This window comes from Neomonachus schauinslandi, chromosome 2, assembly GCF_002201575.2.
Source record: "Neomonachus schauinslandi chromosome 2, ASM220157v2, whole genome shotgun sequence".
NCBI lineage: Eukaryota > Metazoa > Chordata > Mammalia > Carnivora > Phocidae > Neomonachus > Neomonachus schauinslandi.
This window is the reverse complement of record NC_058404.1, coordinates 200,324,263-200,337,044: the sequence shown is the minus strand read 5'-3', so window position 1 is coordinate 200,337,044 and position 12,782 is coordinate 200,324,263. Positions and strand designations below refer to the sequence as shown.

At 58.3% G+C, this 12,782-nt stretch overlaps 1 protein-coding gene across 1 annotated transcript in view; it reads left to right on the top strand.

The window, feature by feature from the left end:
* Window positions 1–7,355, top strand: part of ABLIM2 (actin binding LIM protein family member 2) — an 86,881-nt gene extending 79,526 nt beyond the window's left edge. The window contains exon 17 of the mRNA XM_044912784.1: window positions 5,969–7,355. Within this exon, the coding sequence (XP_044768719.1) occupies window positions 5,969–6,082 (114 nt within the window). The 3' untranslated portion in view covers window positions 6,083–7,355. The remainder of the gene's footprint in view (window positions 1–5,968) is intronic.
* Window positions 7,356–12,782: the final 5,427 nt, after the last annotated feature.

Below are 12,782 nucleotides of genomic sequence, written 5' to 3'. Positions count from 1 at the left end.
TGATGTCATGATGACGATGTCGTGCTGACGATGATGTTGTGCTGACGATGGTGTCATGACGACAACGATGATGTCATGATGATGATGATGTCGATGACGATGGTGACGTGATGATGATGTCATGATGACGATGATGACATGATGATGTCACGATGATGTCATGCTGATGATGATGTCATAACGATGATGTTGTGATGGTGGTGTCATTGTGCTGGTGATGTGATGACAATGATGTCATGATGATGATGTCACGATGACAATGTCGATGATGATGTCATGACGATGGTGTCATGATAATGGTGCCATGATGATGTCATGCTGATGGTGATGTCATGATGATGATGTCATGGCTGATGATGATGTCGTGCTGACGATGGTGTCATGATGACGATGGTGTTACGATGATGTCGTGCTGGTGATGTCGTGATGATGATGATGTCATTGTGACAGTGGTGTCATAGTGACCACAATCCCATGATGATGATGATGTGATGATGATGTCGTTGTGCTGATGATGTGATGACAATGACGTTATGATGATGATGATGTCATTGTGATGGTGACGTCGCGGAGACCACGAGGCCACGATACGATGATGTCATTAGCAGGGGCCTCCTGTTAAGGGGCTGAAACTTCAAAATGTGGGCCCCACTCAGTGGGACTCGCCTCTGCAGCAGGCCCCCCGTCCTTGCAAGCTAAGCCATGTGAGCAAGCAGAACCGCACCATGGAGCCCAGTCCTCCAGAGAAAAGCGGCCCCTCGCTGGCCCAGGAGAGGCAGGCTGAGCACGCCTGAGGCCTGAGCCCCACCCAGGCAGCCCATACTGGTGCAGGGCCCGGCAGTGCCTAGTGGGCCGGGTGGAAGGAGCGGGTGAGGGTCAGCCAGGCCCCTCCCAGGAGAACAGCTGAGCTTGGAGAAGTGAGGGGCTGCTAGAAGTGCCCTGCAGGGTGAAGGCCGGAGGAGGGGCAGGCTGGTCCCGGCAGGGTAGCCCAGCCCTGCTGGGGCAGAGGCTGCCTAGCCCCAAGGGTGCTTTCCAGCCCCTGGGCCTGGCTCCAGGCTCCCAGGTCCAGCCCTGTGGCTTCCTGGATGTGTGACCTTGGGCGAGGCCCATGGCCTCTCTGAGCCAGGGTTTCCTGGGGCCATAAAATGAGGAGAATCTCAGCATGTGCGGATGGCGGCAGATGCCGTGAAGGCTCTCACCGCAGCCTGGCCTGTGGTCCTCAGTCAGTGCAGGAGAATTGTGAGGTTTGCCTCCCTAACTGGGGTCCCGACATGGGCCTCACGGTGTCCACGGAGCTTCCTGACACTAGACACCAAGACTGTATGAGTGATGTGTTTTTCTACCGGGATGGGCCGCTTCACCAACGTGACCCAGAAAAAGTGGGGGATTTCTGCCACCAAAAGGATAGCATGGATGGCCAGTCCTTGGGGCCGGCAGGCCCGAGTTGGGCCCTTCTTCCAAGGGAAGCTCTGGGCACCTGCCTGGCTGAGCCGCACAGGAGTCTGGGAGCACTGCAGGTGCATGCAGGTGCATCCTCCACCCCAGGAGGAGTTCGGGGTTCTGACGTGCCCTTTGCGGGCTGCAGCACACTGGGGCGTCCCCCGTCTGCAGCTGGGTCTGCCGCCTTGCAGACAGGAGGTGAGTGTGGGAGTGCCCTGTGCCTCACACACCGACCACTCACTGTCCTCCTCTCTGTGTGAAGGTGTGTGCGGGTCGGTGGCCAGGAGCAGCACCTCCCATGAGCTCCTGCCGCGAGCAGGGGGTCAGTCCTTATGAGTCCCACGCTCAGGAAGCCTCCACCAAGGGGTCCAGGTCACAGACTGAAGTCAGAGGTTCACTTCCTCTGGAAAACACCCTTCTGGCCGCAAGATGCTGGCAGAAAGATCATTAACGCTTTATAAGGCAACGAGGCTTCTGGGTCACGAGTGTCCCCTCGACAAGGCCCTCCTGGGTCGTCGCTGGTCCCGCAGCCCTCACAGGGACCAAACTGCTTTCTGAGCTGCCTCCCCCTCTGAGTGAGATCTCTGTGGGGTGAGGGCGGCCCGGTCAGATTTAGTCCTGTGTCCCGGACCACCCCCGCCCCCGGCCCCATGAATAGAGGCGGAGAGCAGGTGCAGAGCTCAGCCTGCGAGCGCCCCACATTGGTTCTGGGGCACAGGCGTGGGGGTCCCCGTCCCTGCCCGGGGTGCCCGTTACCTCGGGAACCACAGCTCAGGCCCCTCAGCGGCAGTGGGCTTGCTCCTACTGTTAGGTTTTCAGGAGTTCTGCATGCTGCTTGTTGCAGCCTGCCATGACTGAAAACAGAGTAAACCTGCAGTGCCGTAAATTAGAGTTAAAGCAAAGGTCCTAACTACTCAAGAGTCAGCCCTGCCTAACTCCTTCACCACAGTTACTACCCTCCGCGCTCTCGAGGTTGCCGACACCGACCGCACCTGTAAGGAGAAACGTCCTAGGGCTTGTGCTACTGGGCCTCTCTGTCCAACTCCGCCCTCGGTGACATCGTGTTGGCAGCTTGAAAAGAGGGGTGGTGTGAGAAAGAGGCTGGGGGGTTCTGGGAGCCTGCGGTGAGGGTGCAGTCAGGAGAGGCTTCCCGGACAAGCCGAGATCCACGGCCAGGTCTGAGCAGTGAGCGGGAGGGGCTGACGTTCCAAGGGTGGAAGAGCGGATGAAGGCACAGCCGTGCTTATTCCCATTTTCCAGAATCGTAACTGAGGTCAGGTCACGCGGTGCAGCTGGACCGGGATGGAGCCGGGACCGGAATCCTGGGGGATCTGGCTCCTGGGCTGGAGGTCTTTGCACGATGCTGCCCTGGAGGGTCGTATGTCAGCAGACCCCCGGCAAAGCATGCAGGGCCCCTGCCATGTCGCAGAAATGGCCTCCTCCCCAGGGGCACATCTTGGGGAGCCCAGGGCACCCCAGGAGTGAGGCTGTGCCAGAATGAGGCCAAGCCACCCCTCTACAAAGGTGGCACACCCTGGGCTTCCTCCCTGTTCACTCAGGAAGGAGCTTGGCCATGCCTGACCTTGGCGGGCACCTGGGGGTCGGGCCGCCCTGCCTCCCGGGGAGCCTTCAGGAGCCAGGGCCAGGGGAGTAGGCCCGGGGTCAGAAAGCTGGCTCCAGCCACTGGGGGGAGCTGTGCCCCACGTGTCCCACCTGCTACAGGGTGAAGGAGGGCGCCTGAGTCTACCACATGACCTGAGCGAGTTTATCTTGAAAGTCAATTTGAACTCAGCTCCTCCTCACCTAGGTGGTAGTGGAGACTCAGCGGGGCAAGCTCCAACACTTAGGACCACACAGCTAGAGCTGGGTTGGGGCCAGGGGGTGGTGAACAGATACCCTGCTGGGCATTCCTCATCTGGCCCTTGCCTGGCCCTCCAGAGTCCTCAGACAGCCAAATTCTGTTCTCGCTCTGCAGATGAGGATGGGGGCCCTGCTAGCCTCTGGGACTTCCCCTTACCCCAGCATTCCCAAACCCAGCTACCATCACCGGCTGTGGGAGGCCTGGGCCACTAAGCCTACCGTGGTAGGTTTCCGTGGGCCCAGATCGTCAGCTCTGACAAGCGCCCGGGTTATTGTCAAGGCCTGTGGGGCTGGGAACTCAGCTGGGACCCCAGGTAGCATCCTCCCCGCTCTCTCCTAATCCCACCCTGTCTTCCCTGCCCTGCAGTGGGCTCCTGGACGCAGGACCGCATCATCAGGGTTAAGAACACCCGCCTCAGGCTCCCCACATCCCAGCCCCAGGTGGAGCTCTGTAACCCCCACAAGGAGCCAAAAAGGAGGGAAGCAGCCTTGGATCTCTTTCAGGGCCCGGTCGGGCCTCCTACCCAAGGATGCGTCAGCCGCCTCTCGCAGCCTGGCTGTGTTCAGGCACTGGGGACAAGCTCCACACCAGCTCTCCCCACCCTCTGGTCTGCCTGCCTCTCTCCTGCCACCGTGTGTCCCCAGGGTACAAGTCCTGAGGGTGCGCGTTTCCGTGGCCACGGGACCTGGGCTCTGTGCAGCTCTCCGACAAAGTTCCCAGGGCATCTTGGTCCCGAGGGTGCAGGTGAGCTGCGTGGGACCCACAGTGACAGGGCTCTGCGGCTCCGCGAGTACCCCTGGGCTCCCCCGGCAGGCCTCCCGGCTGCCACTGTCCCCCTTGCCCTGGCTGGGGGGGCTCCCAGGCTTGAGCGCACAGTCACCCCTCAGCACCGTCCTCGCCACCGCTGGGCACCATGCCTCTTGCCTCGTCTCCCTCTGCGTATCCCCAGCCTGGCTACCCCCTCAAACAGCTCAGCGTGGGGATCCCTGCCTGCTCTGCAGGACCACTGTCCAGTGAGGACAGCATGGAGAAGGGGGACGCCTGCCCCTGTGCCAGCTTCGGGCTCTGGATGGTCCCTGGATCCGCTGCACGTCCGTCCACTCCCCCAGGGGCCCGTGTCCCCGGCCAGGCCGCCAGTCAGCGCTGAGAGCACTGGAAACAGTTTTCCTCTTACCCTCCCTTCTTCACCTCTCGATTGCCCCACAGTGATTGGGAAGTTGTGATTTAGTGCCTGGAAAAGGGGTGATGTTGTCCAACGACAATTCCGTGTCTCCGTGGACTGGCCGTGGACTCCCCAGCACACCCGCATCCACGCCGTGCAGAGGGTTCATTTCTGGCGAGCCCCGGGTTCTCGTCCTGCGTGCAAGCTCAGGATAGCAGCGGAGGCTGGCCCCTTCCTGGCAGAGACTCGCTTGATGGGGTGTCTGCGTCTGTGTGTGTCCGTGTGTGTCCGTGTGTGTGCACAAGTGGGTGTGTGTGTGCACGCATGTGTGCGCGCACACGTGGGTGTGTGCGCACGCGTGGGTGTGGGTGTGCATGCGCGGGTGTGTGTGTCCGTGTCCGTGTGTGTGTGTGTCTGTGTGTGTGCACGCGTGGGTGGGTGTGTGCACGCGTGGGTGGGTGTGTCCGTGTCCGTGGGTGTGGGTGTGCATGCGTGGGTGTGCACGCGCATGCACATGTTGAGTACTCTGGGGCCAGATTCAACCAGGAGGGCCTTTGGTGACTCACACAAGACTGAGGGGTGTCCTGTGTTCCCTCCTCTGGATCATGCCAACAACTGGGCTCTAAAACCCACTGCCCGCCACGCAGATTTGGGGATTTTTGTGAAGGCATGAACAGTAATGACGGGTGTCTGTGCTTTTCATAGTTCACCAAATGTCTTCACCTCTGTTTCTCTCCGGACCATCACAAGTTTTAGTATGAGTAGTTTTGTTTTAAAGTCAAGGAAACCACATTGGGGGAGGGGGGCAAGAATTGTTTCCTTTAATTGTAAAATTCCCATAAAATTCACCCTGTTAGCCACTTTGCAGTCTAGAAACCAGTGGCCTTCAGCACATTCCCACGTGGTGCAACCACCTCCTTGATCGAGTTCCGGAACATTCCCATGCCCCCGAAAGGAAATGCTGTCCCGTTGAGCAGTCACTCCCCACCCCCATCCGTCCCCAGCCCCTGACAGCCGCTTCTCCGTTCTCGGCCCCTGTGGACTTGCCTCTTCTGGATGCTTCGCAGAAACAGAACCACACGCTGTGGGCCCTTTGCGTCCAGGCTCCTTCACTGGCCCTCCTGTCGCACTCCTTATCTGAGTCACTGTGTGCATCAGGCCTTCGCTGCTTCTCGTGGCCGGACGACACTCCACTGTGTGCACGGACCCCGCTTAGGCAGCTGGGTTGTGTCCGTGTTTTGGCCACCAGGAACAATGCTGCTCTGAACATGGGCGCACGTACCTGCTTGAGTCCTGTTCGGTCGGGCCCCTAGCCGAGTCTCTTTGTTCGGTGCCATGCGCTGCAGCGTGGGAACAGCAGGGATGCAGAGGGCGCGCAGGGGGAGCCCGCGGCCTCCTAGACGCCGAGCCCGCCTCTGGACCACCCAGCAGCACGGAGCTGGCCCTGCCGCGCGGGTTACAGCATTGCTAACTGCTCCTCTCTGGCTTTCCCTGTTTGTTTGCAGAGGCACCTGTCGCCTGAGGATTTCCAGGAAGTGTTTGGGATGAGCGTGGAAGAGTTTGACCGCCTGGCCCTCTGGAAAAGGAATGACCTCAAGAAGAAAGCCCTGTTGTTTTGACGGCCGCCGGGCTGTATGACCGTGTGCACCGGCGGCAGAGCCCGGGACACCTGGAGAGAACCACGAAAACCCCTCCTACTGCACCTGGCTCTGGCTTCCCTGTGTCCATGGGGGGCGGGCGGTGGGCCCCTGGAGAGAGCTGGGCTGGAGGCGGGGGCAGGAGGAGGTCCCAGAGCAGGTGCGACCTCTGTTTCCGCCAGCAACGCTCCTGCCCCTGGTTCAGAGCCCAGAAGCCTTGCTTTGCGCTGTTCCTTCCCCGCTGTTGCTTGGCATCAGGGAGATGCTGCAAAGTAGCTGTCCCAGGAGATCAAGGAACACTTACGCGACGTGCAGCCCAGCTTCCCGACCCCTGTGCAGTGCCCCGACCTCCCCACCCCCCCGCACTAGGCCCTGGGGGCACAGAGGTGCCTGGGACTCGGGATGGGAGGAGGTTTGTCAATGACAGATGCTGACACAATCATGGGTGGGTGGTCACCTGGCTCCCAGTGTCTGCTCACCCCCCAACTTGCTCAGCCCTGGGGAGGCACAGCCTTGCACCCGGACAGGCCAGACCAGGGAGAGTGCCGCAGAGCACCCGGGACTGCATGAAGTCAAGCACGGGGTGCATGATTTTTGCATCCGCTTGTGACGAGTCTGTTTTTAGGGACAAACGTCAGCCTGACAGGGTACCTTCGGCCAGGGCCCTCCGTGCACTGCATTTTTCTTCCAAATCATCCCCCAGATGCCTAAATGATATCTTTAAAGTAACACAGAAGTTTTTATTTTATTAAAGAGCATAGCCTACTTAAACATAAGACGACATATATAGAGTTCCATTTTACGGTCCCGCGGAAGGGGAGCGCCTCCAGCCTTATTCTCCACTGTTCCAATCTGTGTGTTTTCGCTTCTTGGTGTGTTCCTAACACCTAGGGCTCCTTGTCGGTTTTCTTTCCGTTGTTTTTTTTTTTTTTCTTTTTCACCTGTCACCCGGGTGCCCTTAAGGGCAGCCCTCGCCCACGTAATGCCCACGTAACGCCCACGTAATGCTGTTTATAAGTATGCGTGAAGTGTAGCCACCACAGTCTGCCTCGCTGTTATTCTCCACGTCTTGGAGAGAGAACATCCTCTTCTGATGGCCAAAGCCCGGGAATAGAGGATTTCCATGCCTCCAGCCTAATACCCAACGTAGCCCTTGCTGTGCCCGTCTTTCCCACGGTGGAACGTAGCCCCCTGGGCTGAAGCCTTCCGCATGAGTGTGTGGTCCTGAGACAGGCACCTGGCTGCTGGGGAAGGAGGAGGGAGACGCCACCCTCTTCTGGCCTGCAAGGTCAGCACAGGGTCCTGCAGCAGAAGGCTGGCCAGGCCCCCTGCTGAAAGGTGTCCGTGTCTGTAATTAGGTGCAGGTAGGGCTGGTGCCTGTCCCAGGAAGCTTGTAATGTGGGTTGAGAGGTTTATGAATCACTGGGAAGGTGTCACCAAAGTCTGTTCCCCTGTCTTCTGTGGAGCTGTGTCTTTCTGTGTGTCCTGGCCATCCTGTCTGTGAGTCAGCGTGACTCAGATCTTTCCAGCCCCACCACGTACCCTGTTGCGCACCGGCTTCCGACCAGCCCGGCTCGGCCAGGGAGGCGTGTTTCTCGCACCTAATGCACTTCCTTCCCTTTAGCAATCTGAGCCCCGAGCAACTGGAAACCCCTGGCTTTTTCATTAGAGCAATGTCCTGTCAGCTCCCAGGGGAGCCTGGAAAAATAAAGGACGGTGTATCCTAACTTGTGAAGGTGAAAGCCACTTCTCATCGACGTGTGTCATTTCTCAGCGCACGGGCCCCCTTCTGCTGATGGCGCCTGGGGAGAGTGTCCACGGAAAGCAGCGGCGCTGGACGGTGCCCAGGGCAGGGGGGTGCTGCTAGGGGCGGGACCCCCACCTGCATGGGGATGCCATAGGACGCCCCTCTCTCGGGAGGCAGCAATTCAGGGGCACGTCCCAGCCAGCACCACACTCCAGTGGTAGAGAGGGGCGTGGGAGCTAATGCCGGCCCCCGTCGGGCTGGGGAGACCGACCAGCAAACAGACAAAGACAGCAAGACTGACCACTGCCCTCTGGGGAGACCCCAGATACACCCCAGAGGTCACGGGAGGCTTTCCAAGACAGTGCTGCCCAACCTAAGTCTTGATAGATGAGGAAGCATTCCCAGGGGCCAATGAACAGAAGGGCATCAGGCTGAGGAAACAGTAGGAGCAGACACACTGCGCCCCAGATAAAGCCTTCCCAGGTTCTGGAAACTTCTGTAGCTGGTTATGGCTGGAGCACAGGGCTCAGGAAGGGAAGAAAATGCAGGTAGGGCTCCCATGCGGGAGGGCCCGGCTGGTCTGCCCCACCACAGTTACCCATGCTGTTCTGGGATTAAATGTTTCCTAATCTCTGTTTTAGCCTGCTCAGATTAGGATAACAAAATCCTATCGAATGGGTGGCTTAAACAACAAACATTGATTTCTCATAGTTGTGGGGTCTGGAAGTCCAAGACCCGGGTATGGGCATGACTGGGTTCTAGGGACAGCCGGTTCCTGGCTTGCGGACAGCTGCCTCTCACCATGTCCTCCCTTGGTGGACAGAGGTGCTTTCTCTCCTCTCTTCCCCCCCCACCAAGGGCACAGCCCCATCGCGAGGGCCCCACCTTCGTGGCCTCATTACTTCCCCGAGGCCCCATCGCATGGGGGGTTAGGGCTTCCACATACGAATCTGGGGGACACAGACATTCAGACTATAGCATTCTCTAGTCTCACCCCAATGAACGTAATGGCGCTTGTGAACTTTGGGGTTTCCCCCCCCGAAAGCCGGGCCACACATACACCGTCTGCCCATCTTGGTAAATGTCACAACTGTATGCACGCTCCATTATGCAAGTCGGAAATGGGCGCACTTTGCTCAGCCCCCAAGGACCACCCACCGGACACATCCTCCTCCCCCCAGGCAAGGCCCCTCTCTACCTTCTGGGTTCAGCTCAGAAGTCCCCATGTCACACAAGCCCCTCGCCGGTTCTGTAGGAAATCCGCACCCCGGCTGTGCCAGGCTTCATCGCGCCCACCTGCCGTCCCCACACTGGCCTCTATTGACTCTTTCCCTCCACCACCTGTAAAGCTGAGAGGGCTGACGGTTTTATCACCGTGCTCTGCGACCTGGGGACGGGGTTGGAATATTTGGTAATGAGACGGGGGCCTGTCTGGACGCTGTGCTGACCCCAGCCTGGTCCTTAGTCCCCAGGCTGCCCTCCAGAGGGGAAACCCATCTACTACCTAAGTGAGAGCTGGATCACTGCAGAGCTAGTTTCCATCCCCGTTGTATCCCCCCTCCCCAACCCCCACCTTCCGGTGGAAGAAACCCTGGGGTCGGGGAGGTAGCCCACCTGTGCTAGGCATTCTGGGACCCAGCACAGCCCCTCCTGGGGGGGGGGGGCGCGTCCCTAGCCAGCACACCTGCTGCAAATTTAACAAAGAAGGACATCAGTGCCACCCTGGTGGCCCCCAGAGGCTGCTGGGATATTACCGAACTAGGTTTCATGAATAATAGAGGCTCCCTTTCCTTCTGCCTGAATCCTGAGGTCCAAAGAGCATCCCTCAGCTGGACGTCATTCCCGAGAGCTCCCTTCAGCAGCCCTGCCTGCTGATAGCCCTTTCTGACTCTGCTTCCCGAACATCTCTCTGTTCTGACACGATGTGCCCCATCATTCCCTCTGGTCCATCCTGTCGATCTGCCTGTAACACACACTCGCCCATGCCATCCCCTGCCTGGAGACCTCCCTGGGGGGAGACCTCCGTGGCTGCTCCCTGACTCCTTCACAAGCATCACCTGGCCACCGGCTCCCTCCACACACTCTTCCTTCCTCCTCCCCAGTTACCCTTGTTTCTTAAGCAGCCCTTCCTTCTTCCCTCCCACACACAGTGCCACCCTTTGCAAAGGCTCTTTCCTCTGCCTGGAATGCCCCGTCTAGCAAACTCCTATTCATCCCTCAATACCCAGCAGAGACACTATCTTCTCTGCAAAGACTTCCATGATATGACCCCCCCCCTTCCCAAACTGTTAGCACTCTTCTTTCCATCCAGATAGCCTAGTTCATCCACAGATATTTACTGAGCTGGGCATGCATGACAAAACAGATGAAAAAGAGGGGCACCTGGGTGGCTCAGTTGGTTAAGCAACTGCCTTCGACTCAGGTCATGATCCCGGAGTCCCGGGATCGAGTCCCGCATCAGGTTCCCTGCTCGGCAGGGAGTCTGCTTCTCCCTCTGACCCTCCTCCCTCTCATGCTCTCTGTCTCTCATTCTCTCTCTCGCAAATAAATAAAATCTTAAAAAAAAAAAAACAGATGAAAAAGACACTGTCCCTGACCTCAAGAACTGATCACAAACCCACAGGGGAAATGTACTATGGACTGAATTGCATTCCTCACAAATCCACCCATTGAAACCCTAACCCCCCATGTGACTATATTTGGAGATGGGGTCTAGAAGGAGGTAATTACGGTTAAATGAGGTCATAAAGGTGGGGCCCTGGTCTGATAGGGCTGGTGCCTTATAAGAAGAGGAAGAAAGTTTCCTAAAAGGCCATGTGAGGGCACAGGGAGAAGGCGGGTATCTACAAGCCAAGAAGAGAGCTCTCAGTGGAAACCAAATTTGCTGGCAGATGATCTCGGACTTCCCAGCTTCCAGATCTGCGAGGGCAAATTAATGTTGTTGAAGCCCTCAGTCTGTGGTATTTTGTTACACAGCTCATCTGACTGATACAAGACGGTCAAAGGACAAGGCCATGGCAACACAGGTAGTCAGCTCCATGAGAGTGAGGGCAGGAGCCTAGCCGGGAGCAGGTGGGGTGTCTGGGAAGGCTTTCTGCACTGAGTGCCACTAGGGCTGAGTCCAGAAGGGTGAGCAGGAGTCAGAGTGAGAAAGAGGGAAGGAGCGTTGCAGGCCGAGGACACAGCCCATGCCAAGGTCAGAGGACAGGAAGCTGCCAGCCGCCTCCAGGAGCTGCCCAGCATGGCTGGGGCAGGGCGCGCTCCCTTCTCTGTGCTCCACGCCGAGAAGCCTGGCTGGACCTGGTTTAGGACACTTGCCCCATCAGCTCATAATTACCTGTGCCCTCCGCTGGAGAGATGCTGCCATGCCCTGCCTGGAGCCGCCTGGCACACACCATTCTTACATAATGTGTAGACCTGGATGCAAACATCTGCGTCTCTGGCTGTGGGATCCGCTCAGCCTCCGTGAGGGGCAGGTCCGGAGCGCCAGGGAGTTAATGCAGCTTCAGGAGCAGCTCTCAACCAGTAAGGCATCCCAGGTCTTCCCTCATTGATCGGGACAACTCTGAGCTCGCCCCCACTGGGATGGAGCCCCCGCTGCCCACCGCGGCCGCCTGCTCATGGACACACCTCCCTGGGTTCCTTCCCTTCTTCCCCGACCTTCCTCCCTCTGTCCCGGTGCTTCCTGAGATCTCCTCCCACTTAAATGGCTTGTCCTCAGTCCTGGTTTCTCGGTCTACTTCTGGGGATGCCTGTCTTGCCGCCCCCCATCCCAGCCTCACCTACAGGGGGTAGAAAGGTGTTGTTCTTACAGCCAGCCCAGGAGTAAACACAACTGTCTGGCTATAGCATCTGGGGCCATGCAAGGTGGGTGGGTGATCACCACCGCGCTCCTGTAATAAGGCAGGGGCCCTACCCCATGGTCGAAGCCCCACTGCCTATCCCAGAAGCGTTGGGATAGGCTCTTTCTCTCTCTAGCCTACAGAAAACACTTTCTGCATCTCAGGATGGATTTTTCTGGCGTGCCCACAGGAAGCTGCTGGTCCGCGGGGACCTACAACTCTCTCTTGAGACCCTCTGGCAGCAGGACGAGCGGCCACACCCTCTGTCCTGTCTGAAATCACTTCTCCCATTGACCTTCTGCCTTGGGCTCCATCTGGCCCACCCTCCCTCAAGGGGGTCTTTGTCCAGCTGCCCTGGGTCACCAGCTCCAGGCTGGCTCCCGACAGGCCCCCTGGCCCCAGCAAGTCTGAGCATGCACAGACCCCATGGTCTGCCAGCTTGCAGTCCTGGCCCTCAGCACGTCAAGGCCTCAGGCATGCGAGGGCTGCCAGGAACCCGCTTTACCGCCCCCCCCAGTATGGCCCTCTGCTTAAGATGCTCCCTACAAGTCCTATGAGGCTTTGGAGACCAGGCTGCAGGTCGAGCAGCGCCTCTCACCTGCCTGAATGCTTTCTTACCTTCTCTGCACTAAACGCTTGGTGGTCCTTCAAATGTCTCCAAGAGTTTTTTCTGCCCTAGAGAAGTGGCTAAAAGGACAGCCTTTCGGTTGGGGTTTATGGTCATTTCCTGGGCTCAGATATTCTCCCATAGGCCAAAGAGAGCCCCTCTCACTGTGGGGGGTGGGGAGACATCTCCCATCACTTTTGGGGGGTAAGGCCATTCCATCTGTATCTTCATCTCTTTCGGTGCTGACCAGCTATGACATCTCCCAGACCCCCGGCTCTCCTAAGGGGCAGCCCTTAGTGGGCTTACAATCAAGAGGTCAGCTTCTGGGCACTGGGTCACCCCCTTCTCTGGGTACTCCCAGACACGTCTGCCAATCCATTCTTGTTCAGAGCAGGACGGCTCTGTTTGTTTCTTTGCCTCAGCCCATCTACCCATGGCCTACAGCTGCCTGTAACCTTCCCTTCCAGCGGCTTCCCAGACCAACCC